The sequence below is a fragment of the Cordyceps fumosorosea genome (assembly GCF_001636725.1).
Source record: "Cordyceps fumosorosea ARSEF 2679 chromosome Unknown scaffold_1, whole genome shotgun sequence".
In the NCBI taxonomy this organism is placed as follows: domain Eukaryota; kingdom Fungi; phylum Ascomycota; class Sordariomycetes; order Hypocreales; family Cordycipitaceae; genus Cordyceps; species Cordyceps fumosorosea.
In genome coordinates this window covers 655,615-676,026 of record NW_017387301.1, presented here as the reverse complement: position 1 = coordinate 676,026, position 20,412 = coordinate 655,615, and the positions used below count along the sequence as shown (strand labels likewise).

General features: G+C 55.4%; 5 protein-coding genes across 5 annotated transcripts; 3 read left to right on the top strand and 2 right to left on the bottom strand.

The window, feature by feature from the left end:
• Nucleotides 1-157: 157 nt before the first annotated feature.
• Nucleotides 158-3,528, bottom strand: ISF_00211 (WD40 repeat-like-containing domain protein; the record flags this gene model as incomplete). Its single annotated transcript, XM_018843818.1, has 3 exons — nucleotides 158-1,018; nucleotides 1,089-1,436; nucleotides 2,038-3,528. The coding sequence occupies 3 exons, from the start codon at nucleotides 3,526-3,528 to the stop codon at nucleotides 158-160; spliced, it is 2,700 nt and encodes an 899-aa protein (XP_018708268.1).
• Nucleotides 3,529-4,157: 629 nt separating this feature from the next.
• ISF_00210 (hypothetical protein) lies at nucleotides 4,158-5,351 on the bottom strand (the record flags this gene model as incomplete). Its single annotated transcript, XM_018843817.1, has 1 exon — nucleotides 4,158-5,351. The coding sequence occupies one exon, from the start codon at nucleotides 5,349-5,351 to the stop codon at nucleotides 4,158-4,160; it is 1,194 nt and encodes a 397-aa protein (XP_018708267.1).
• A 1,853-nt stretch (nucleotides 5,352-7,204) lies between these two features.
• Nucleotides 7,205-8,803, top strand: ISF_00209 (serine/threonine-protein kinase psk1; the record flags this gene model as incomplete). The annotated part of the gene is made up of 1 exon (XM_018843816.1): nucleotides 7,205-8,803. The coding sequence occupies one exon, from the start codon at nucleotides 7,205-7,207 to the stop codon at nucleotides 8,801-8,803; it is 1,599 nt and encodes a 532-aa protein (XP_018708266.1).
• Nucleotides 8,804-12,079: 3,276 nt separating this feature from the next.
• ISF_00208 (ABC transporter, transmembrane domain, type 1) lies at nucleotides 12,080-16,654 on the top strand (the record flags this gene model as incomplete). Its single annotated transcript, XM_018843815.1, has 5 exons — nucleotides 12,080-13,027; nucleotides 13,091-13,370; nucleotides 13,438-15,796; nucleotides 15,863-15,955; nucleotides 16,012-16,654. The coding sequence occupies 5 exons, from the start codon at nucleotides 12,080-12,082 to the stop codon at nucleotides 16,652-16,654; spliced, it is 4,323 nt and encodes a 1,440-aa protein (XP_018708265.1).
• Nucleotides 16,655-18,619: 1,965 nt separating this feature from the next.
• Nucleotides 18,620-19,985, top strand: ISF_00207 (cellobiose dehydrogenase; the record flags this gene model as incomplete). Its single annotated transcript, XM_018843814.1, has 3 exons — nucleotides 18,620-18,668; nucleotides 18,731-19,557; nucleotides 19,611-19,985. The coding sequence occupies 3 exons, from the start codon at nucleotides 18,620-18,622 to the stop codon at nucleotides 19,983-19,985; spliced, it is 1,251 nt and encodes a 416-aa protein (XP_018708264.1).
• Nucleotides 19,986-20,412: the final 427 nt, after the last annotated feature.

Here is a 20,412-nt window from a genome sequence, read left to right as displayed (position 1 = left end):
CGGCCCGCCATGAGGGCACTGTAGCAGTGAAAAGTCAAACCCAGGTATACCCAACGCCGCTATGCATATCCGTGAAAAGAAATAATATCTCAAAAATGAAATGATGTCTGTAAGCCCCCTTGAAACCTCAAAATCTCATGACCACCACACCTCTTCTTCACTCTTCCACCTCGCCCTCATCCTCGGACATCCGGGGTCGTTTCTCGGACCGCCCCCCGTCGCCCAGCGCCTCGGCGTCCGCCTCCTTCCTCTTCACCGTCGTCGACCTAGGCGTGTCCCCATCAGGCTGCGAGCGCGGAGGGTCCGCCAACCTCCTGTCCGCGCCGCCACTGCTACCGTCCCCGTTGGTCCGCGCCGCCGGGCTGTGACTCTCCCTGTCCCACGGTGTGCTCGCGTTATTCGGCGACAGCAGCGGGTCCGTCCCCGACCCCGCGCCGCCACTGGCCGCGTCCCCCTTACGACGCGTGTGCTCCAGGTGGAACGCCGGCGACGGTAAGCTCGGGTTTTGCTTGCGCAGCGGGTTCTCTGTGTAGAACTGGCGCATGACCTCGACCGCGGTCGCGCAACGGGCCTCGTCGCCGCGCAGGTACCGCCACCAGGGCTCCCCGCGGACGTCGTCGATCTGCTGGTTCGTGTGCGCGCTGGCGAAGAAGATGGCGCCGACGGCGACGTCGCGCGCGTCAACGAGCAGCGGCAGCGCCGTCAGGCAGGCGTCATTGCAAAAGGCCCACGCGGCCTGCCGCAGGTGCTTGTTGTGCACGATGTCGAGCTTGCCGAGCAGCTCGAAGAGGTTGCGGTAGGGGTTGTCGACCATGACGTCAAAGGTCAGCTGCTCGAGCATCACCTCCTCGTACGTCAGGATGCTGTCGCGCCAGCGCCAGTACTCCTTGCTCTGCTCGTCGATGATGAGCTTGGCGTTCTTCTGCGCGACCTTGGCAACGGCAATGATAATGTCCTTTGTCTTGCGGCAGTTTTCCTCGACCTTGTTGGCGAGGAATAGTGCCGTCGCGGCAATGTTCTGCGGGAGTATGTCCGGGTCAGTCTCACTCTTGTTTTTTTCTCTCCCCAACCTGTCCTCCTGAACTTACATAATGATGTATCCCGCCCTTTTCCTGCACCATGCTGCACCGCATGTAAAAGCGATGGAAGAAGACGCCCGCCACCCAGAGCGTGATCTGCGGCAGGTCGAGCATGACGCCCGCCTGGTACACAAAGTTGACGCCCTTGGCACGGCGCAGGCGCTCCTCCTCGGGCGACAGGCCGTCCAACACCGACGGCGTGCTCAGCACCTCGTCCGGCGAGAAGGACCACTGGTTCGCGCCCGGCAGCGGCGTTTGAGACCCTGACGGCGCCGACGCCGCGGCGGGCGTGTGCCGGCCCTGGCGGCGGCGGCGGCGGCGGCGATCGCGGTTGCCCAGGGGGCGCGGGCGCCTGTTCTTGTCGAGCGGCGTTCGTCACTGCGGGCGGCTGGTAGCCCTCGCGAGGGGGCCGGTATCGATCGATGCTAGCCATTCCGGCGGGTTTGGAGCCGGGGAGGGAAGAGCGAAGAGGAGTTGGCTCGTCGTGTGTATGGCGCGTTGCGGTTCTCACGTCGACTGGGTGCAAAGGGGAAAAGGTTGATCCGTCTGCCGCATGGGGGAAACCGACTCGACCAAGTAAAAAATGTTGGCGGAGGGTGATGGTGTGCGAATTGCGCTGATGGAGGTTCAATCAAGGCTTTCCGCAGGGGTCCATGACGCCCCAATGCATCTGCGCGAAGTCGGGCTGGCTTGGTGCTTCCGCCAGCCAATCAGGTGACTTGCCAACTGTGTAACAAACAACGACAACCTCTGCACGGAAAAAGCCTCGAGTTTTGAAAGGCAAAAAGCAATTAATTCCAAGGTTGGTCGTGTCCGATTTCGGGTATCTTTGTATTATTTTTCTAAAATTTATTTATTTGAACCTACGGCCAGGCGGCATTGGCATGATGCCCGTCTATGCAGCCTCACCATCATTCCGTCCCCACAGCTTGACAGTGCGGTCGTGTCCACCACTTACAATCCATCTGCCGTCTCTGCTGTAGTCGGCCGAGGTGACTGGGCCTGTATGGCCGCTGAGAGTCTGTATTATGCTCCAGTCGTCCGCGGAGAAGACTTTGACATTGTGGTCAAAGCCAGCCGATACCACGAATGTGCCCGTCTTTTTCGGTGTCTGCACGCCCTTGTCGTCCAACGGCAGGGGCATGCCATCTAACGGGTCGTCCAGGCCCTTGAACCAGCGCACGTCCGAGATGGCGCTGCTGTGGGCGCCAAACCCCCCTGTTCTCTGCACTTTGCGGATGTCCCAGCACTTGATCCAGCCATCGGCCGATCCAGTCAGCACTCTGTGTCCGTCTGCGCTCCAATCCAGCGCGTAAATGGGCTTGATATGGCCGTCTTGGTGGCCGTCGAGGATCATAACGGTCCTGCCTGATCGCACATCCCATATTCTTCCGATACTGTCCAGCCCAGCGCTGGCTATTAAAGACCCGTCATTGTTGAAGCTGACGGCGTAGACGCCTCTTGAGTGGCCTTCCTGTAGCAGAAGCTCCTTGCTTGTTTCGACATCCCAGAGTCGCCAAGACGTATCTTCCGAAGCTGACGCAAGGTATCGCCCCGATGGGTGGAACTCCACGCGACATACACGTTGCGAGTGCCCTTGCAGGGTGGCGAGCGGCGTGTCTTGGTTCAGGGACCAGAGGTTGATCAGGCCCTCTGCGCCGCCCGATGCAAAGTTGACCGCATCAGAAGACACACCGGACTCGGGCAACGTAGCGCCGGGGAACCAGGAGATGCCGCTAATCTTGTTTGTATGTCCACGATATGTCATTTTTTCATCGAGATTTGGCACCCCGAGGAGCTTGACCTGTCCGCCCCAATTCCCGACGGCGACAAGCTCGCTGTTGGGCGACATTCTCGTCATGCTAATGTTGCGCTCACCGACAATCTGGCTGCCTTGCAGCTCAAACGCGGCAAGTCGCTCCTTCATGTGCTTGCGGAACTTTACCTGCGAACGCAGAGGAATCTTGCACTCAAGCCGCTGAAAGGCTGTCCGTTGCTTGGCCCTCGGCAGAGAGTACTTGGCAATGTTGATGCGCGCCTCAAGAAGCGCCGGACCGCCGCGAGAGTAGAATTCTTCCTCCGCCTCGTCCTCGTCCTCTTCGGCGTCCTCCATGGTGACGTCGGCCGCCTCGCCGCCTGCCTGCTCGACTTGAATCGTCATAAGCTCGCGCAGTCTGTCTCGTCGGTCGCCAGGACCCTCTCCGAAAAGGGTGATGGGTTCGCCCATCTCGCGGAGCTTTGCTCGTACACGTCCATCGTCGGTGGGGACAGCGATGGTAGCTGCGAGTCGTTTGCGATTAAGCTGGTCAAGGATGGCGGATGCTTTTTCGGACGACGCGCCGGCGATGTTCGTGGGGATATGGTAGTCGTGATCTTCGGGGAGATCTTCGAGCGCAATACCTGACATGGGCTCGTCATCGACGCGGGCTTGCCTCGACGGGTGCATCATCTTGGCGGCGGCCGCTCTGTCCGGTGTCGCAAGTCTAGCGGTGCCGTATAAGCCTTGTTATCTTGAAAATTGATGGCAGGGAATCCCCGTAGATCGTGCCGTATGGATATGTGTCACAATGAGGCAGCGACGCCAAGTGTTGCTGGAAGGAAGCGGTTGAAAAAAAGAAGCTTGCTGCTCCACCAGTCGCGACAACAGCGCGAGACACCTGGTGGAGTGCGATCTTTGTTTGCAGTAAGGCTACCAGCAATGCTCTGCGACCGCAAATGAGACTTACCACTGGGTATTCAACCAAAATTTAATTTATTTTGCTACTTTTACAGATCAATATAGAGCACCTCCTATTTGGGGTCTGACACACCCGGGAGGTGCAGCTGTATTGTATGTGTCTACTTCGAAGGTGATACTAACAACACGACTGAGCACCAAGTCATACCAACAAGGTGCTCTACCAAGTACAAAACAAAGACTACAGCAAGTAAATATGCAAATATTTGGAAGTTGAATTAAAAGAATAGTTTGAATAGTATTACAATCATTTACTGAATTGGACTGGCACCTCTACACCTTGTAGTTATCTAACACCACCCCCAATACTTCCTATTTGTGATAACGCTGTAAAAAGTTCCTCAGAATCCCGTTTCCGCCATGAATTGATGTGATGCGACTATTGCAAGAGATGTTGTCTTGTGTAGACCAATCGAGTGGCCGGTGCCGGGTACGTTGAAGTATCCAAAGCGTCGCGCCCCAGGAAAGTCGTGAGCGACGTCTTCGGTAGCATTTGTAGCGGTACATGCGCCTGGCTTTATCGCAACGGCCGATGCAGCATCCACGGGGCAGAATAGAGCGTCCTCGTCACCGTTGATGACGAAAACATCACCATTGTACTGGGGAGCCGGACCTCCACCGGCAGTCAGCAGCTCGCCAATGGCCACCGTCCCTCGAGTCGCCCACGTATAGTTCAGTACGGCTGGATCCACGGCCGCCTTGCTGTAATAGAGTTTCTCGGACACGTTTCTGGCCGTTTCCATGGTATAGCCGGGGTCGAGGTTGGAAAACCGCGACGGGGAAGTCTTTGAAGCGAGTCTCAGGTCTGGGCGAAGAATGACGGCAGGCGAAGTGATGAGAATGTTTTCGGAGTAGCCCGTCAGATGCAACTGATCAATGACAGACGGATTAGTCCGAGCGATGTAGCTTCCGATCTCAGAGCCATAGGAATGACCGACGTAGATGATTTTGTTGAATTTGGTGCGAAGCCCAGGCAAGGTACCGTTGCGGGCAGTTTGTACAACTTTGTCGAGGATGGCGGCTTCAAGAGGCCGCTGGCACTCTTCGTTGCCATTTGAATGAGCTGACCGTCCGTTGCACAGTCTGTCGACAGCGAGGACGGAGTAGCCCTGCTCTGCAGCGTAGTAGATCCATGACTGGTTGGTGGCAGGAGGACCGGAAGCTTGGGTGGACGGGCCATTCCAGTACTCCTTTGTGTAAGTCAAACCGTGGACCAGTATTTGAAGGGTCTGTCGACGCTCGGGGACGTCGCGCAGAGGAGAGCAGAACCGCCCCGCGACCCGATAGTTGCCATTGACGACGTTTGTAGGAGCGGTCCCGAGGGACACGAGCAGTTCAGTAGTCGCCTCCGGTGTGCCGTACTTGGTCAGATTAAAGGTGAAGATCTTGTTGGGAGCACTGGCCCTGAGGTTGATGTCAATATCATTGCAGTTGGGCTGAAGAGAGGGTAAATGCCCCCCCGGAGTTGGGATGGCAAAGCAGGCAGACGCACAGAGCGCCAGCTGCGCCAAGCGATAAGGAAGAGAGATGGGCATATCGGGAACTTGCAGCAACGCGGGGCTATTATAGACTTACGGGAACCTGAAACATTATCTTAGCAGAGTCAAGATATATATTTATACACTCGAAAGTGCCTTCTGCGGGCGTGTACGATCCTCTCCGGGCGTGGACTAACCTCCCCGGCCGCAACTATCTTCTCCAGGCGGTTAAAGGCTTCACCTCGGTCACATTGTGAGGCTGCCGAGAAACAAAGGGATAGTTTAGTCGAGCCAATGCCGTCGTCCCGGAGCCCACCTAGTTCAGCGAGGTGGTGTGTTTGCCATTGGATAGTGTGATGGGTACTGAGACTGGTGATGGAACTATCCATTGTTGGTCACATTGCGAGGCCGCGGAGTAGCAAAGGGAAAATTTTTGTTTGCGCCAATTCCATCGTGCAGTTGCACCTGAGCCCGCCAAGATAGGCGAGATGGTGTGTTTGCCATTTGTTTGCACATAGTGTGAACGGGGCTGCGACTGGTTATGGACTGACTATTGGCTAGTCCAAATTGCCGCTGATGTTGTCTAATTCGTGGCGTGTGATGGTGATCAGTCCTTTCAGCTTCCTGAAAAATAACTATTTATAATCCATGTAAAGATCTGAGGGGAAAAAATTGGTAGAATGGTAAAGGGCTTTTGGAGGGTCTTGTGCTGGCAGAGTGTGGTTGCTGCTAGGAAGACGATGCGGGAGGATCCTGGGACGATTGAAGTGCGTGTATGGTCTAGAGAACGCTTTCAGGTGTCGAGTGTTTTTCGGCGGATGAACATATTTCTGATGATGGAGATGATGCCCGTTGGTTGCTGGATGATGGTAGTGATTGTGGTCGTCAAATTGCGAGGGGTATATGTGATGTTACGCCACGTGCGGCTGCGGGATGTCATAGAGATGGCCAGCTATTATTTACTTGTCTTCCACGGAGTACCCCGTACGAGTTATTGAGCATCCATTTACTTTATTTAGTTCACGTAATTTCATTTATATTCGCTATCAAATCTAATAGGCGAATTCCAATGTCGCACTCAATTGAAGAAACGGCAATGTCTCACAATTGTAACATTGTGATTGTGATTGTGGGTGTGGCTGTGGGCGTGGCTCAGGAACCAGGTCTAGAGGTATTTTTATATTTTTAGCGCCGACAGCGATCCGCGATCATTCCCACAGTGCAGCGCGGTCTCTGCAACTCCCCGCATTAACAGGCTCGTCTGTCTCCAGCACTAGTTAGCTCGCTAAAGTTAGATGACCAGTACCTGTTAGGTTGTTGTCCTGTAAATAAAATTCAAGCCATTAATAACAAGCCATTAAGAAAGCGAATCATGTCTGGCTACGAACTAGGCCAGCCCAGGAGCCACTAAGCTGACATGCATTTCTTTTGTCGACAAAGCAGGTTTCGCCTTTTTGGCTCGTGCCACGGGCTCGGCGCCACAATTTTTGCACCACCAGAAAAAAAAAAACTGTCTTCTTGTCCGACGTACCGAAAAGCCTCCCTCGCCTCTTTCTCTTTCCCTCCCTACACCTCTTGGTGACCAGAACTTGCCCTTTTCAACAACCAAAGAACCCTCTGCTCAAACCAGCCTTCAAATGCATACACCGACACCGACGCACCCCCGACCTGCCTTTTTCAAGTACCAGATGCGTATTGCCAGCCAGCTCAACGCCCACACCCTGCTTCAGGACGACACCACCAAGCGCGCCGACCCCGAGCGACGTCGTGGATCGAATTGACTCCATCGCGAACCACCTGCGCGCTTGCCACCCTGATTTACAGCGGGAGGGCAACGAATACCATCTCGACTTTGGCTTATCTGGCTTTTTCTCACTTGGATAATATAATCCCCTCCCACCACCGACGTCATGATACCCCCCGCCCCGACCGCACGCAACATCGTGCGCGGATTCCCTGGCACGCCAGTCACGTCTTGTGATGAGGATTCCGACTCTGCAACCGGCCCTGGACGTGCGACAATTCCCAAGGCCAACCGACGTGGCCGTCCCCGCATCGATGATGTCGTCAGCGCCAACTGCAGCCCCGTCATGCGTCCCACGCCCTCGCCTAGCATCTCGGGCATCGCCAAGCTTCGTATGCAGATGGATCCCTTCAGCCTCGATTCCGCTTCGCGCTCGAGCTCGGTCACGCGGCCCGGACGCCGAGGAGCCGATAATGGCTTCATTCTGGGCCGCGCACCGGACAGCCGCTCTCACAGCCGCGATGGTGCCCCTAGCGAGACAGGTAGTGAGGGCTACGAGACGACGTCTACTGAGTACGAGGTGAATCTTGAGCATGACTTTGCCAGCGAGAGCGTCCGCGACCGCCCCGGCTGCATGGGGACGCTCCAGGGCGACCTGTCCTCTCGCCGCCGCAAGATGACAGCCGATGAGTTTGAACCCCTGCGATGCCTCGGCAAGGGAACCTACGGTACCGTGCTTCTCGTCAAGCAACGTTCTACTGGCAAGCTCTACGCCCAGAAGCAGCTCAAGAAGGCGTCCCTGGTCGTCCACCGGAAGCTCGTTGAGCAGACCAAGACGGAAAGGCAGATTCTCGAGTCTGTCAATAGGCACCCCTTCGTGGTAAAGCTCTTTTACGCCTTCCAGGACCACGAGAAGCTCTACCTGATTCTCGAGTACGGTCAGGGCGGCGAGCTCTTCACTCATCTCAGCACTGAGAAAATGTTCTCCGAGGACGTTGCCGCCTTTTACATGGCCGAAATGCTGCTCGCTATCTCGCACCTGCACACCAACCTCGGTGTTGTCTACCGCGACCTCAAGCCGGAGAACTGTCTGCTGGACGCTGATGGCCACCTCTTGCTCACCGACTTTGGCCTGTCCAAGGTCAGCGCCAAAGAGTCAAGCGACAGCTGCAACTCGTTCCTCGGCACCGTGGAGTACATGGCGCCTGAGGTGATCCTGGGCAAGAAGTATGGCAAGGCGGTCGACTGGTGGTCCTTTGGCGCGCTCGGCTATGACCTCATGACAGGCAACCCGCCGTTTCGCGGCGGGAACCACGCAAAGATCCAGGACAACATTGTCAAGCAGAAGCTGTCACTGCCGTACTTTCTCAGCGCCGATGCCAAGGACCTGCTCACGCGCCTGCTGCGCAAGGACCCGCACAAACGTCTCGGTTCGAACATGCCCAAGGATCTGCAAGCGCTCAAAGGCCATAGGTTCTTCCGCAAGATTGACTGGAAGCGCCTGGCCGCCCGCGACGTCGAGCCGCCCATTCAGCCCATGATTACGGATCCGGAGCTTGCTGAGAACTTTGCGCCCGAGTTTACGGACCTCCCGCTCAGTCCCTCGCTCATTGCCGTCCCGCCGCAGCCTTGGGCCATCCCACCGTCGACCAAGGACGGCGCCTTTGCCAAAGACGACGTTTTTGGCGGGTTCAGCTTTGTCGCTTCGTCTAGCCTCCTAGAATCGCACGGGTTCTCCCGGGGGGGTGGCATGGTGGCCGATTGACTGCATGGCGGAGCGTGGCGCGACCAGGCGGCTCTGCAGAGCGTAGCGTCTTTTTAGACATTGCTGGATTAGATTGGTCATGATCTTTTTCCTTCAGATTGTTGTTTTGTTTTATGTAGTGTTTCTTTTCTGCTTTATAAAAAAAAGTTGTTGAGTAGTGTTGTTTTTTATAGCCAGCGTCATCATGGTTGAATAGACTTACAGCCACAGTTGCATGGTTTGAGTTTTGATGGGAGTTTTAGACGTATGTTGGGACAAGCTGTTGGGGCGTACGTGGCGATATAGAACGGTTGAAGAATTCTATTTTAACCTTGATCAATTCGTATTTGCCTTTCCCATCATTATGCAGGAGTGTGCGACAGTGTGACGATTACAGTATAACCGGGCGACTCGGGTTAGGGAGGCAAGAGGGCATGGAATGAAGGAAATGAGGCTGCAGGAATCAGGAACGTGGCAAATGCAAGTGCTGACCAGTCCAGTGCGTGCTGCAACCCACCTTGCCACCTGTAATAGGGCCAGTGACAGGACCACCGCATTGATGGGGCGTGATGCAGTGATATTGGTGATGGTGGCTCGTTCATTCGCTCGGAGTACGCAGACTGTACTCGTGTTGAGGAAGGCCCAGAAACAATGTGGGCTGAGGTGGCGGAGGGAGGGGACGTCAACAAGATGCCGTTGTTTGTTTGCATCACGTTGGCCGAGGCCGTGAATAAGGATCTTATTGGAGCGAATGTCATCGTCTTGCCCGGTTGTCGTTGGCGAGGATCGACGCTTGTCTGTTATTCGTAGTTTGCTTTTCATCCGTTCGGACGCCGCGTAACAAGAGAGGGAGGGGGGGGGAGGGGTTAAGGCGGGCGGCAGCATCCGTTCGTTCGGCCAACTCTGTGTAACACGAATTTGTATCTCGCTTGATCCTTTATCTTCCCCCTCCCCCTCCTCCTGCATCCCATCCCATTTCTGCGTGGCACATGCACCTGAAGAATACTACACACCTTTATTACAACCAACCCTTCCCTCTTTCACGAAGCAGAAGAAGAAGCTAGCTGCTGCGTAAGAGCTTTTGCTACACGAACAGCCTTATACAAACGAACACGCAAGATATAAACGAAGTCATCATCAAAATGCTCTTCGCTAAGAAGCTCTTCGCTCTCGTCGTCGCGGCTGTTGTCGTGCAGGCCATGCCGATGTCTGGTCAGTCAACTACGCTTTGAGGGCAACAGATCCCTCTCATGACATGCTTCTGAATTGCTGACTTGGATTTGCTTTAAAAAAAAGCTGAGGAGTATAGCCTTTTGCTGCGCGGTCGCATGGGCTCGACGGCTGGCCCGGCCAACAGGATGGCCTACGCCCCGGAGGTCGAGGCTGCGGACAGCGCGGAGGTTTTGGGGCATTAAAGCTGGGCAGAGGCAAAAGGCCATACGGGGAAATTCTTGTCCTGATGATGATTTGAATGGGGTGGTATTTCTGGTGGCTCGAGGACGGCACGCAGCGGGCACGGCAGGATGACAAGATGTCGACAACGTTGCAGCCAGCCGATGATGAACCCGCAATCCCCATTCTCCGAGACCTTTGTCGTGTATCCAGCCTTGGATCTATTCAAGTTTATACATTTGCTCTTCATTTCGCTTTCAGCACCGTCCAAGTCCACGGCCAGCCGGGCGAGCCAGCTTGGCTCTTTGCATAATGCGCATACCGAAATGCGTAATATTTGACGCACTCCCTCCAATGGAAAACACGTATGGAGAAAACTCAAAACCTGCATCCTCGGCGGTGGCCTTTTCGAGGCAACGAGAAGTAAAATGCTACACCAACGGGGCTGCCCGATGCTACCCTGCAGGTGTCCTGCTGAGCCTCCCTCGGAGCCTTGTTGGTAAAAAATAACCGGGAGGAGGGAGGGGGGAGAAGCCAACTGGGGAAAAAAAAGTCTCTTCACATCTTTACATGCGCGACTGGACGGGGAGGGAAGGTGGGCGACGACAATGGGCCGATAGTTTGCTCACCTGCAGGATGCAAGCCGCAGTGGTTGCTCCGTACAGATTGGAGATTGAGACAAAAGTACCTGTGCGGGCTGTGACTGCGGGGAGCAAGGAATGCAACTGCGCTGCCAAGCTGGGTATTTATTTTAGTTACTATTAGCTGGGTGCAGATTGAGCGTCGTAGACGTCCGAAATGGTTAAGAAAGAGCGAGTTATCTCCTGCCCTCTTCTTACCTGCCCTCTTCTTACCTGCCCTCTTCTTACCTGCCCATGTTATAGCTGACTCGGCCTGGGGATCTCCACAACCCCAGTCAAAGACCAACCAAAATCCAGCTCTACAGGCCTGAAACCCTCACGAATGAAAATGAACGAACGGAGAATCGGCCTCCTATCAGCGCCCCGTCATGCCTCTTTCAGCACAAGGGCCGCGATCCTTCCCGTCGTCTAGCGGAGCTATTCAAGCAGTGGCGCCCCGGGGATCCCCTCTCTTGGCCCGTCCCCCGTCGCCCCCCCCCCGTCCTCGCTGTGGTCAGCCGTCTCCTTTCCTCCCTTGCCCGGATTCCAGCATCTACCCCGTGCTGAACCAACCAACTATTCGCCATCTTATCTTGCCTGCTTCGATAGTTAGTGATCCCCGGGTCCCCGGCAAGCATGAGACTAGGCAGCTAGTTACGGGCTGGGGAAGCCATGGGGGTTCGGGGGCTGCGTCGTCCAAAATGTCGATTCAATTTATTTGTCGTATCTTGCTTCCGTCTTCTTCTTTCGTCCTCTTATTGCGTGCGGTATTCGCCTGGTCGATGTAACGGCTTCCCTTGATTTCTCCGTGGGCCTTCAGGGCCTTTTGTGCATCTGACTGATCCTTTCACTCGCCCGCCGGCGGCGTCGGCCTCCCCCGACTGCTGATATTTGTTTGTTTTCATCTTGTTTGATTTCCACCCTGACTTATCCTTTTCTTCAGCCCCCGGCCTTTGCAATCGAAGCCCTAGCCATGGTTTGACCTTCTAACTTGTTTGTTGCCCAACGCCTTCACCTCTCTCTGTGGTCGCTATTGTACCCTTTCTCTGTGCAACCTTTTCCTGCCCAACACAGCCTGATTCTCCCCGTTGGCTTGTGTTTCTTCTTGCATCTTCTTCCAACATTATAAATACGTTCTTGCATTGTTTCGAAGCATCTGCCTCGTGTCTCAAGGCGCCCCGAGTCCAATAGGTGGCGCGCATAGCCCGCGCCAACCTGGACCGTCACCATCAATTCCTGACATCGGATTGCTTTCCGCATTGAATCCTCGGCCATACTCTCAGTCATGGACGATACATCATTTGGCCCCCGCTTGCTGGGCCATTTTGACTTTACCCTCCTCTTTGAACACACAATATTCCACATTGGGCCGTCCGCCCTCATACTCTTTGCAACACCCTTTTATATTCACCGACTAATTCGCGGCCCCGTTCTCATCCGTCCCGGCCGGCTTCTCCTCGGAAAGCTGGCGGCTGCCACGGCCCTCGTCGCCGTGCAGGTAGCAAACCTGGTCTTGTGGTGCTCGTCCGACCTCGACCACCTCGACCTGAAGCTGGGTCGTATCGCAGCCGTCTTCTCCTTGCTCAGTGCGATATGTATAACCATCATCACCACTTCGGGACACCTCAACTTCCTTGCCTCTTCCACGTTTCTTGGTCTATTCCTGACTATTACCCTCCCCGCTGACATTGTGACTACCCTGACCTACCACAGTCGGCCGGGCCTTGTGCAGATTGCACGACTTCAAATTGCCGTTCCTGTTCTCAAGTTTGTCTTGATGGGACTGGAAGAGGTCTCCAAGCGGTCCCTCATTCATGCCTCCAATGTCCGCGCCTCGCTGGGCGGCGAGGGTCTGGCCGGCTTCTGGAACAAGTCGCTGCTCATCTGGCTAAACCCCCTGCTGCTTTTCGGCTTCCGGCATAAAATCACGAGCAGCTCGCTCCCCGCTCTCGCCTCCCAGTTTGCATCGGACATGCTCTATCGCGAGTTTGAGAGCAAGTGGGAGTCGCGCACGAGGAAAACTTCGAGATTTGCCCTGGCAATTGTTCTATTTTTGGCCATACCTTGGCCATTCTTATATGTCTTGTTGCCCCGTCTGCTGGTGACGGGATTTACCTTTTCTCAGCCTTTTCTGCTCCAGGATATTGTGAACGAGGTTTCGACGACAAATCCATCCGTCGACGTTGAACATGGCCTATTGATTGCAACGGCAATCATCTACACTGGGCTGGCGGTATGTATCATTTTGACTTGGCCATTTCGTAATTCGACACGCACTAATTACAATCGCTCGTAGGTCTCGCGGTCTTGGTATGTCTACGTGAAAAACCAAGCCAGAATCTGTGTGCGAGCAGTCCTGGCCTCGGCCATCTACCACAAATCGTTGAGACTCGATGCAACTGAACTAAACAAGAAAGCGGCCGTCACATTGATCAATACCGACTTGAAAGGTGTTGATCAGCTGGTGGAGCTTGGTTATGAAAGCACCGCCTACATTCTCGAAATCGGTCTTGGAATAGCGATGCTGTCGAGATTTGTAGGGGCTGCCACCATATTCGCCCTCATTCCTACCATTCGTATGTACTTCAAACGAACATGCTAACAGCTCAGAATATTCATGTTTATCTGCTTACAAAATAATAGTCGCAACTGTTCTCATCTTGTTCGTCGCCAAGAAAATGCTCGCTACCCGTCGCAGATGGAACGAGCACATTGCGGCTCGCGTTGAGACAACGTCAAACATGCTCGCCCAATCCAAGGATATCAAGATGATGGGCCTTTCTCCAGCGTTTGCTATGGATCTTCAAGAGCGGTTTGAGGCCGAAACACGGGCCTCGATGAAAGACCGCGACTACTTCACTGCCTCTCTGACTCTCTCCGCCTTTGGCGCCTCGGTGACTCCTGTGCTGGTTGTCGCGGGAGCTCTCTTTTGGAGTCGCTCATCGGAGCCGATGACGGCCTCGAGATTCTTCACCACGCTGGCCTTTGTGCAGCTTGTTGCACAGCCGCTTGCCCTCTTCCTCGAATACATACCCTACTGGTCGACCGGGTTTGCCGCGCTGTGCCGCATTCAAGAATTCCTGGCAATCCCCGAGAGGAAGGATCCGCGAGGATTCGTCCTTGACCCCAACTCCAGCAGCAGCATCAGCAGCGAGAAGGGTATAAAAAAGAGGCACGTACCCGGCACTCACCTCGCGGTAGAGATGCTGTATGTCTGCGTCACCTCGGACTTTGCAGGCCCTATCTTGCGGGGAGTGTGCGCGGGGTTTCCGTTTGGCACCGTTGCCATGATATTCGGGCCGGTTGGATGCGGCAAGACGACCATGCTGAGCATTGTTCTGGGAGAGGCTCGGCTCAGTCACGGCGAGGTCAAGCTTGCGTGTGATTCCCTTGCTTACTGCAGCCAAGTGCCCTGGATCCAAAACATCACGATCCGGCTCAACATCATTGGCCAGAAGCCGTTTGACGCAGCAAAGTACGCTAGAGTCGTGTATATCTGTGCTTTGGATGAAGACTTTGAGCGGATGCCGGATGGTGACCAGACCGTCGCGGGCACTGATGGATGTAATCTGAGCGGAGGGCAAAAGTCGCGTATTGCGCTGGCAAGAACGCTCTATCTGGAAGCGGACATTATTCTACTGGATGATCCCTTCAGCTCACTCGACCGAGAGACGGCGTCAACAGTCCGTATCAGGCTCTTTAGCGAGAGCGGCTTGACCGAGGACGGTCGCACGACAGTCATCATGACGACCAGCAACAAGGCACACCTTGTTGATGCGGATCTTCTATTCCGAATTGACACAAATGGAGAGGTTGAGAGAGCTCCTCTGAGAACACGTGAACTCTCGCCAGATTCAATCATGAGGCGCATGGCTGTTCAAGAGGAGTCCATGTCCAAGGCGTCGACCAACCAGGCTGTTGATCTTCCTGCTGTCAAACCAAACGACGATTCCCGCGACGCGAACGGCTATGATATACGCGCTGGAGACTTCTCCCTCTACTCGTACTTCGTCGGCCCAGCCGGCACCCTGAAGATCTTGTTCTGGTCGACTCTCCTGGTGCTGTCTGCCGTCGCGGAGCGGATGCCGCAGATCTTTGGGCGCGTTTGGATGGAGACGGACCCGACCAACGACAAGTACTACGCGGGATACGCCATCTTCGGCGTCGTAAATCCCATCATGCACGTCTTCTCCATCGGCGGCTTCTACCACCTCGTCAACGCCAAGGCCGTCAACGCGCTGCACTGGGCGCTGGCGGACACGACCAGCCGCGCCACGCTCGAGTTTCTCTCCGAGGAAGATGCCAGTTTCCTGCTCAACAGGTTCAGCGTCGACACTTCCATGGCAACGCAGACGCTGCCGACGACCATCATCACCGTCGTCTGGTGCGGCCTCTCGGTGCTGATTGACGTCGGCGTCATCGCCTCGGGCGCCAGCTACGCGTCCCCCATCATCCCCGTCTTCCTCCTCGTCGTCTACCTCATCCAGCGCTTCTATCTGCGGACGTCCCGACAGCTGCGCGAGATGGAGCTGGACGTGTCCAAGCTGCTGACCAGGCACCTCGTGGAGACGACGGCTGGGATCGAGCACATCCGCGCGTTTCGCTGGCAGGACGCCTTGACGCACGAGTTCCACGAGATCCTCGACCTCACGCAAAAGCCCTTCTACTTCCTGATATCTATCAACCAGTGGCTACGGTCCGTCATGGACCTCAGCACGGCCGCGTGCGCAGTGTCCATCGTCGGCCTGGCGCTCAAGTTCCACAACACGGCCTCGCCCGCGTCCATGGGCCTGTCGCTTCTCAGTCTCCTCTACTTTAGCGAGATTGCCGCCATCTTTGTGCGGTACTACGTCAACATGGAGATGGCCTTTGGCGCCGTTGCTCGCATCAGGGCCTTTATGAGGAACACTCCCAAGGAGGCCCAGCGAGACTGCGCGCCGGTGCCGGACGACTGGCCGCCTGCGGGCAAGCTGGATTTCAGCTGCGTGGGTGTAGCCTACAAGTAAGTCACTGACTGATAATACAATTGCTCTGCGCTGTCCTGTGTAGCTGACATTGCATATTCCAGGCCGGATACGGAGAAACCGCACAAGGTGTTTAGAAACGTCTCCGTCACGGTGCAGCCCGGACAGACCATTGGCATCATTGGTAGAACCGGAAGGTAGGTTTCTGTCCCGCATACATCCCAAAGCACTCAGCTGATCCAAAGCACCCAAGCGGAAAATCAACGCTTCTCCTTGCACTTCTGCATCTAATCGAATACTCGGGGACCATCCACATCGACAACCGCGAAGTCAAGACGGTGCCCCGGGAGCTCCTCCGCTCGCGCATCACCACCATCACGCAAGGCGGCCTCGAGATCACCGGCTCCGTCCGCCTCAACATGGATCCCTTCCGCCTGCACGCCTCCTCCTCCTCCTCCTCCCACGCCGTCGCCACAACTACCGCCACCGACGACGCCGGCCTCGCCGACATCCTGCGGCTGGTCGGCCTGTGGGCGGCCGTCGAGGAGGCTGGCGGTCTCGACGCCGCCGTCTCCCGGCTACGGCTGTCGCGCGGCCAGCGGCAGCTGCTACAGGTGGCGCGCGCGGTCCTGCACCGGCGTGTGACCGGCTCGCGAGTGCTGCTGGTGGACGAGGCGACATCGAGCATGGACGCCGAGGCCGAGGCGCTCGTCGCGCAGGTCATCGCGGCCGAGTTCGCGGGCTGCACAAAGGTAGTGGTCGGTCACCGGAGGGCGCTGCTGTCACGGGCCGACGTCATCCTGCGGCTCAACAACGCGGCGGATCCGGTGGTGACCAGGTTCGAGGCCGGCGGGAGCGAGGCTGATCGAGAACGATTGTGGGTGCATCTGAGCTAGATTGCACGCGGCATCTTGTCTAGGACCTTTTTTGTTGTTACAGCGAGCAATGTTAAAACGGTTGGTATTGGTACTTCATATACAGCAGCGCCATCTTTATTACGGCGAGGTGACAGCCGATCTGCATGCGGCATGTACATACTGTATTCATGTAGGAATGTGACGTCGCGACTTCGGACACAAGGAAGTGCATCCATTACCTGACTTCATATGTCCGTCCATGTGATAACACTGTCGAAAGGTAGCTTCGCAACATGTGAAATACTTGAGCGACGCAATGCCCTCCCACCTCATCAATACTACCCAAGAAATGCCTCTCCTTGTCCACCACCCTGAGACCAACTATGATGGCTCAACAAGGCCGGGCATCCCGCAGGCAGTTTTCTACGTCACGCCATCATGGACACTGAAGCTCAGCTTCTCGCTCCGCCAAGCAAGCACAAGAAAGTTTATTGTAGATTCATGGCGTACGTAGTTCCCCTGCTCCCTTCTTCAACAAACCAAGTACGCGGCTACTTGGCAGATGGAGAAGGGGGGGGGGGCGACACGTAATCTCGATCTGATATTGGGGGTTTTTTTTTGTTTCATCTGCGTGTGGATAAGAAACAACCCGGGCGGCACATTCCTTCTCTGATCGCCATCTCCAATCAGCGCGCCGCCAATGCCAATGCAAACCCCCCCCCCGGGGGTTCAGTCGCGCCATGGCTTGCCTTGAACATCACTCATGTACATACTGCGGCGTCAACGCCCAGACCAGAGGCCTCTCTTGGCGTTTGACGACGCAACGTCACAGACGGAGGAAAAAAAAAAGCAAACTTGCTTTGTTATCTAAGAAAGCTGCTCACCGCCTCATTACGCAACACCAAAAGCTTGTTCTTGTACATAATAAGACAACGGGAGGAAGGAGCTGGTTAGTAGACATCTCGTTTTCGTTATTTGACATGGAAATGACCGAGGCGGCTTGTTTCTGTCCCGGCGGCATCATTCGAAGCCGAGCCAAGCTAGCAACTTTGGGGCTGGACTTGGCTGAGAGAGGGAAGAGGTAAAAGGAAGGGAAGGGGGCGACGACTCTGGAATCCCCAATCCTAGCGCCACGCCTCCCCCGGGATGGACTCTGACCGAGAGACACACGAGCCGTTCCTCCAATGGCAGGGCAGATATTGCCATACCGCTGTCCCTGAGGCGTGAAAAGCTTGTTTCTGGCCTTGTTCTAGCTTTTTTGATGCGCATCGCAACTATCCGTAGTTACTGGGTAGTTAGTTGCTGGCTTGCTCCCAAACATGGCGCACCTCCCTCACTTCACCAGACGCCTGCTGCATCTTTTCCCTGCAGTTTTCTGTGTTTCGTCTCTGGACTTGAAGATGATATAGATTGCATCTTATCGTTTGTACCGAAAAAAAGACGGCTCGATGGACTCAACAACTCACATTGTAGACACCTGCGCCGGGCGCTTGCAACTATTGAACCGTCGGCGCAACTATGCAAATAGTCAGGCATAGTGCACCCGGAAAGCATCGCTGATGAACTGACCCCAAAACTGTCATACACTAGCCGACCATCAAATCTGCACCCTCCCACCCCCCATCCGATTTGATCATCAAACGCCTACCAGTAATTACTAGTTACCAGACGTACCAGACGAGGCGAGGCGGCGGCGTGACTGCCCCGTCTAAACCTGTGGTGCTCGAGCTGATGCCCTTGCTTGGCTTCAATGCCTCTCCAAGGTGTGGCTGTAATCGGGTGTGCGCACCTTGCCGTGTTGTGGCAGACACTAAGATAGAAAAGAGTACATATCTTGAGCAAGCCCCGTCCAGTGGGCGTTGTTTTGCCGTCCATGCATTTACACGACTGTGCGAGTATTCTCTGTATATCCTGCTTCACACAATACGATAGCTGTGCTCTGCCTGGTAGATACAGCCAAGCAGGCACCACGGACTTACCTCCGCATTTCACACCTTCAGAACCATGGGGTTGCGCAGTTCTCTTGCCAGCTCTATAGCGCTGGCCTCTCTCAGTACGTCCTCGGCATTGGCAGACACGGCTCGCTCGCCCATTGCTCACAGAATATCTGTCTAGGCTCCATCGGTGCGCTCGCCGTCAGCGCGCCGCACTGCGTCAGCGACAGCTCGCAAATATGCTTTAGCTGGGGCGTACCCGAGGCGGCCATCTCGTCCGGCGCCGGCAACGTCTACTTCCAGCTGCGCGCGCCGAGCTCCTACGAGTGGGCTGCGCTCGGCATCGGCAGTCAGATGAGCGGCGCCCAAATCTTCCTCATGTACCAGGACGGCACCGGCAACGTCACCCTCAGCACCCGGCGCGGCACCGGGCACGTCATGCCGCAGTACACCCAGCGGTCCGCAACCCTACTCGCCGGTTCTGGCGTCGTGGGCGACGAGATGGTGGCCAACGTCCGCTGCGCCGACTGCACGAGTGTCAGTCTTCAGGGGTCGAGCGGCTGGCTGTCCGCGTGGAAGGCCGGCAGCCCCATCGACTCAACAGACCCAAACGCGTCCATCGACTACCACGATGATCACTCCGTCTTCCAGATTGACCTCAGCCAGGCTGCCATCAGTTCTGACTCGAACCCGTTTACCAGTAGCGATGATGGTGGCAGCTCTGGTGGCGGTAATAACAACGGCAACGGCAACGGCAACGGCAACGGCAACGGCGGCGGCGGTAACATCGTCTCTGGGGGTGGTGGTTCTAGCTCTCTTTCGACCACGCTTCTCCATGCCCATGGAATTCTCATGATGATCGTCTGGGTTGTTTTGTACCCTGCCGGCGCCCTTCTGATGCCCATCATCGGCAAGTGGATATTCCATGCGGCCTTCCAGACCATCGCTTTCCTCGCCATGTGGGCAGGTCTCGGCATGGGCTATGTTCTGGCCAACAGACTTGGCATTGTGAGTAATAGTGTCGCCATGGTATCTGACAAACGGTTGACCAACATGAATAGTTCTTCCAAAACACACATACTCGTCTCGGAATCATGGTTTGCGCCTTGATGTTCCTGCAACCCATCCTAGGTGCTCTGCACCACGCGAGCTTCAAGCGCCAAGGACGTCGCGGTGTTCTGAGCCACATTCATGTTTGGTGCGGCCGCGCACTCATCATTCTGGGTATCATCAATGGCGGACTCGGTCTCCAGTTGGCCAACACTAGCATGTCTTTGCGTATTGCTTACATTGTGCTCTGTGCCGTCATTGCTGGGCCGTATGTCTTGTCCATTCCTTGGTTTGAAATGAGGAAGGCCAAAGGGGCCAAGAATCAATCCATCAGCAGCAAAGGCCGGGCGACGAGTGCCGCTTCAGACGAAGCTTCAAGTCGGTAGGCAAAATCGAGTGCGAGACAGTCTGCCAGGACTGTTGCAAGGGTTGCCGTACAAAGTTGCCCTCCCGAATATGTACATGTACTGCGTCATTTTCTCAGCTTTTCAGAGTTGATAGAAATTCTTGCCTTATAATAAGAACGAATTCCATCATCTCTTTTTTTGACAGCTTGTTGGCTTCGTTTTAGAAGGTAGACCGTAAGCTCAAATACGCGCGTTTGACAACTGGCTTCGAACAGTAGTCGCGTGTTGGCCAAGTAATTTGCATCTTTGGGCTTGAGTAGATACTAAACTAGACTTTCCAAGTTTTCTGTGATTTTCTAGGTTGCATTGCACAGTGTACTGGAGATGCTAAAGCGTCATGACCTGGTTGGACTTGCCAGGATATTGAACTGGATCACGTGACTCAAAGGCATTGGAAGCTACGCCT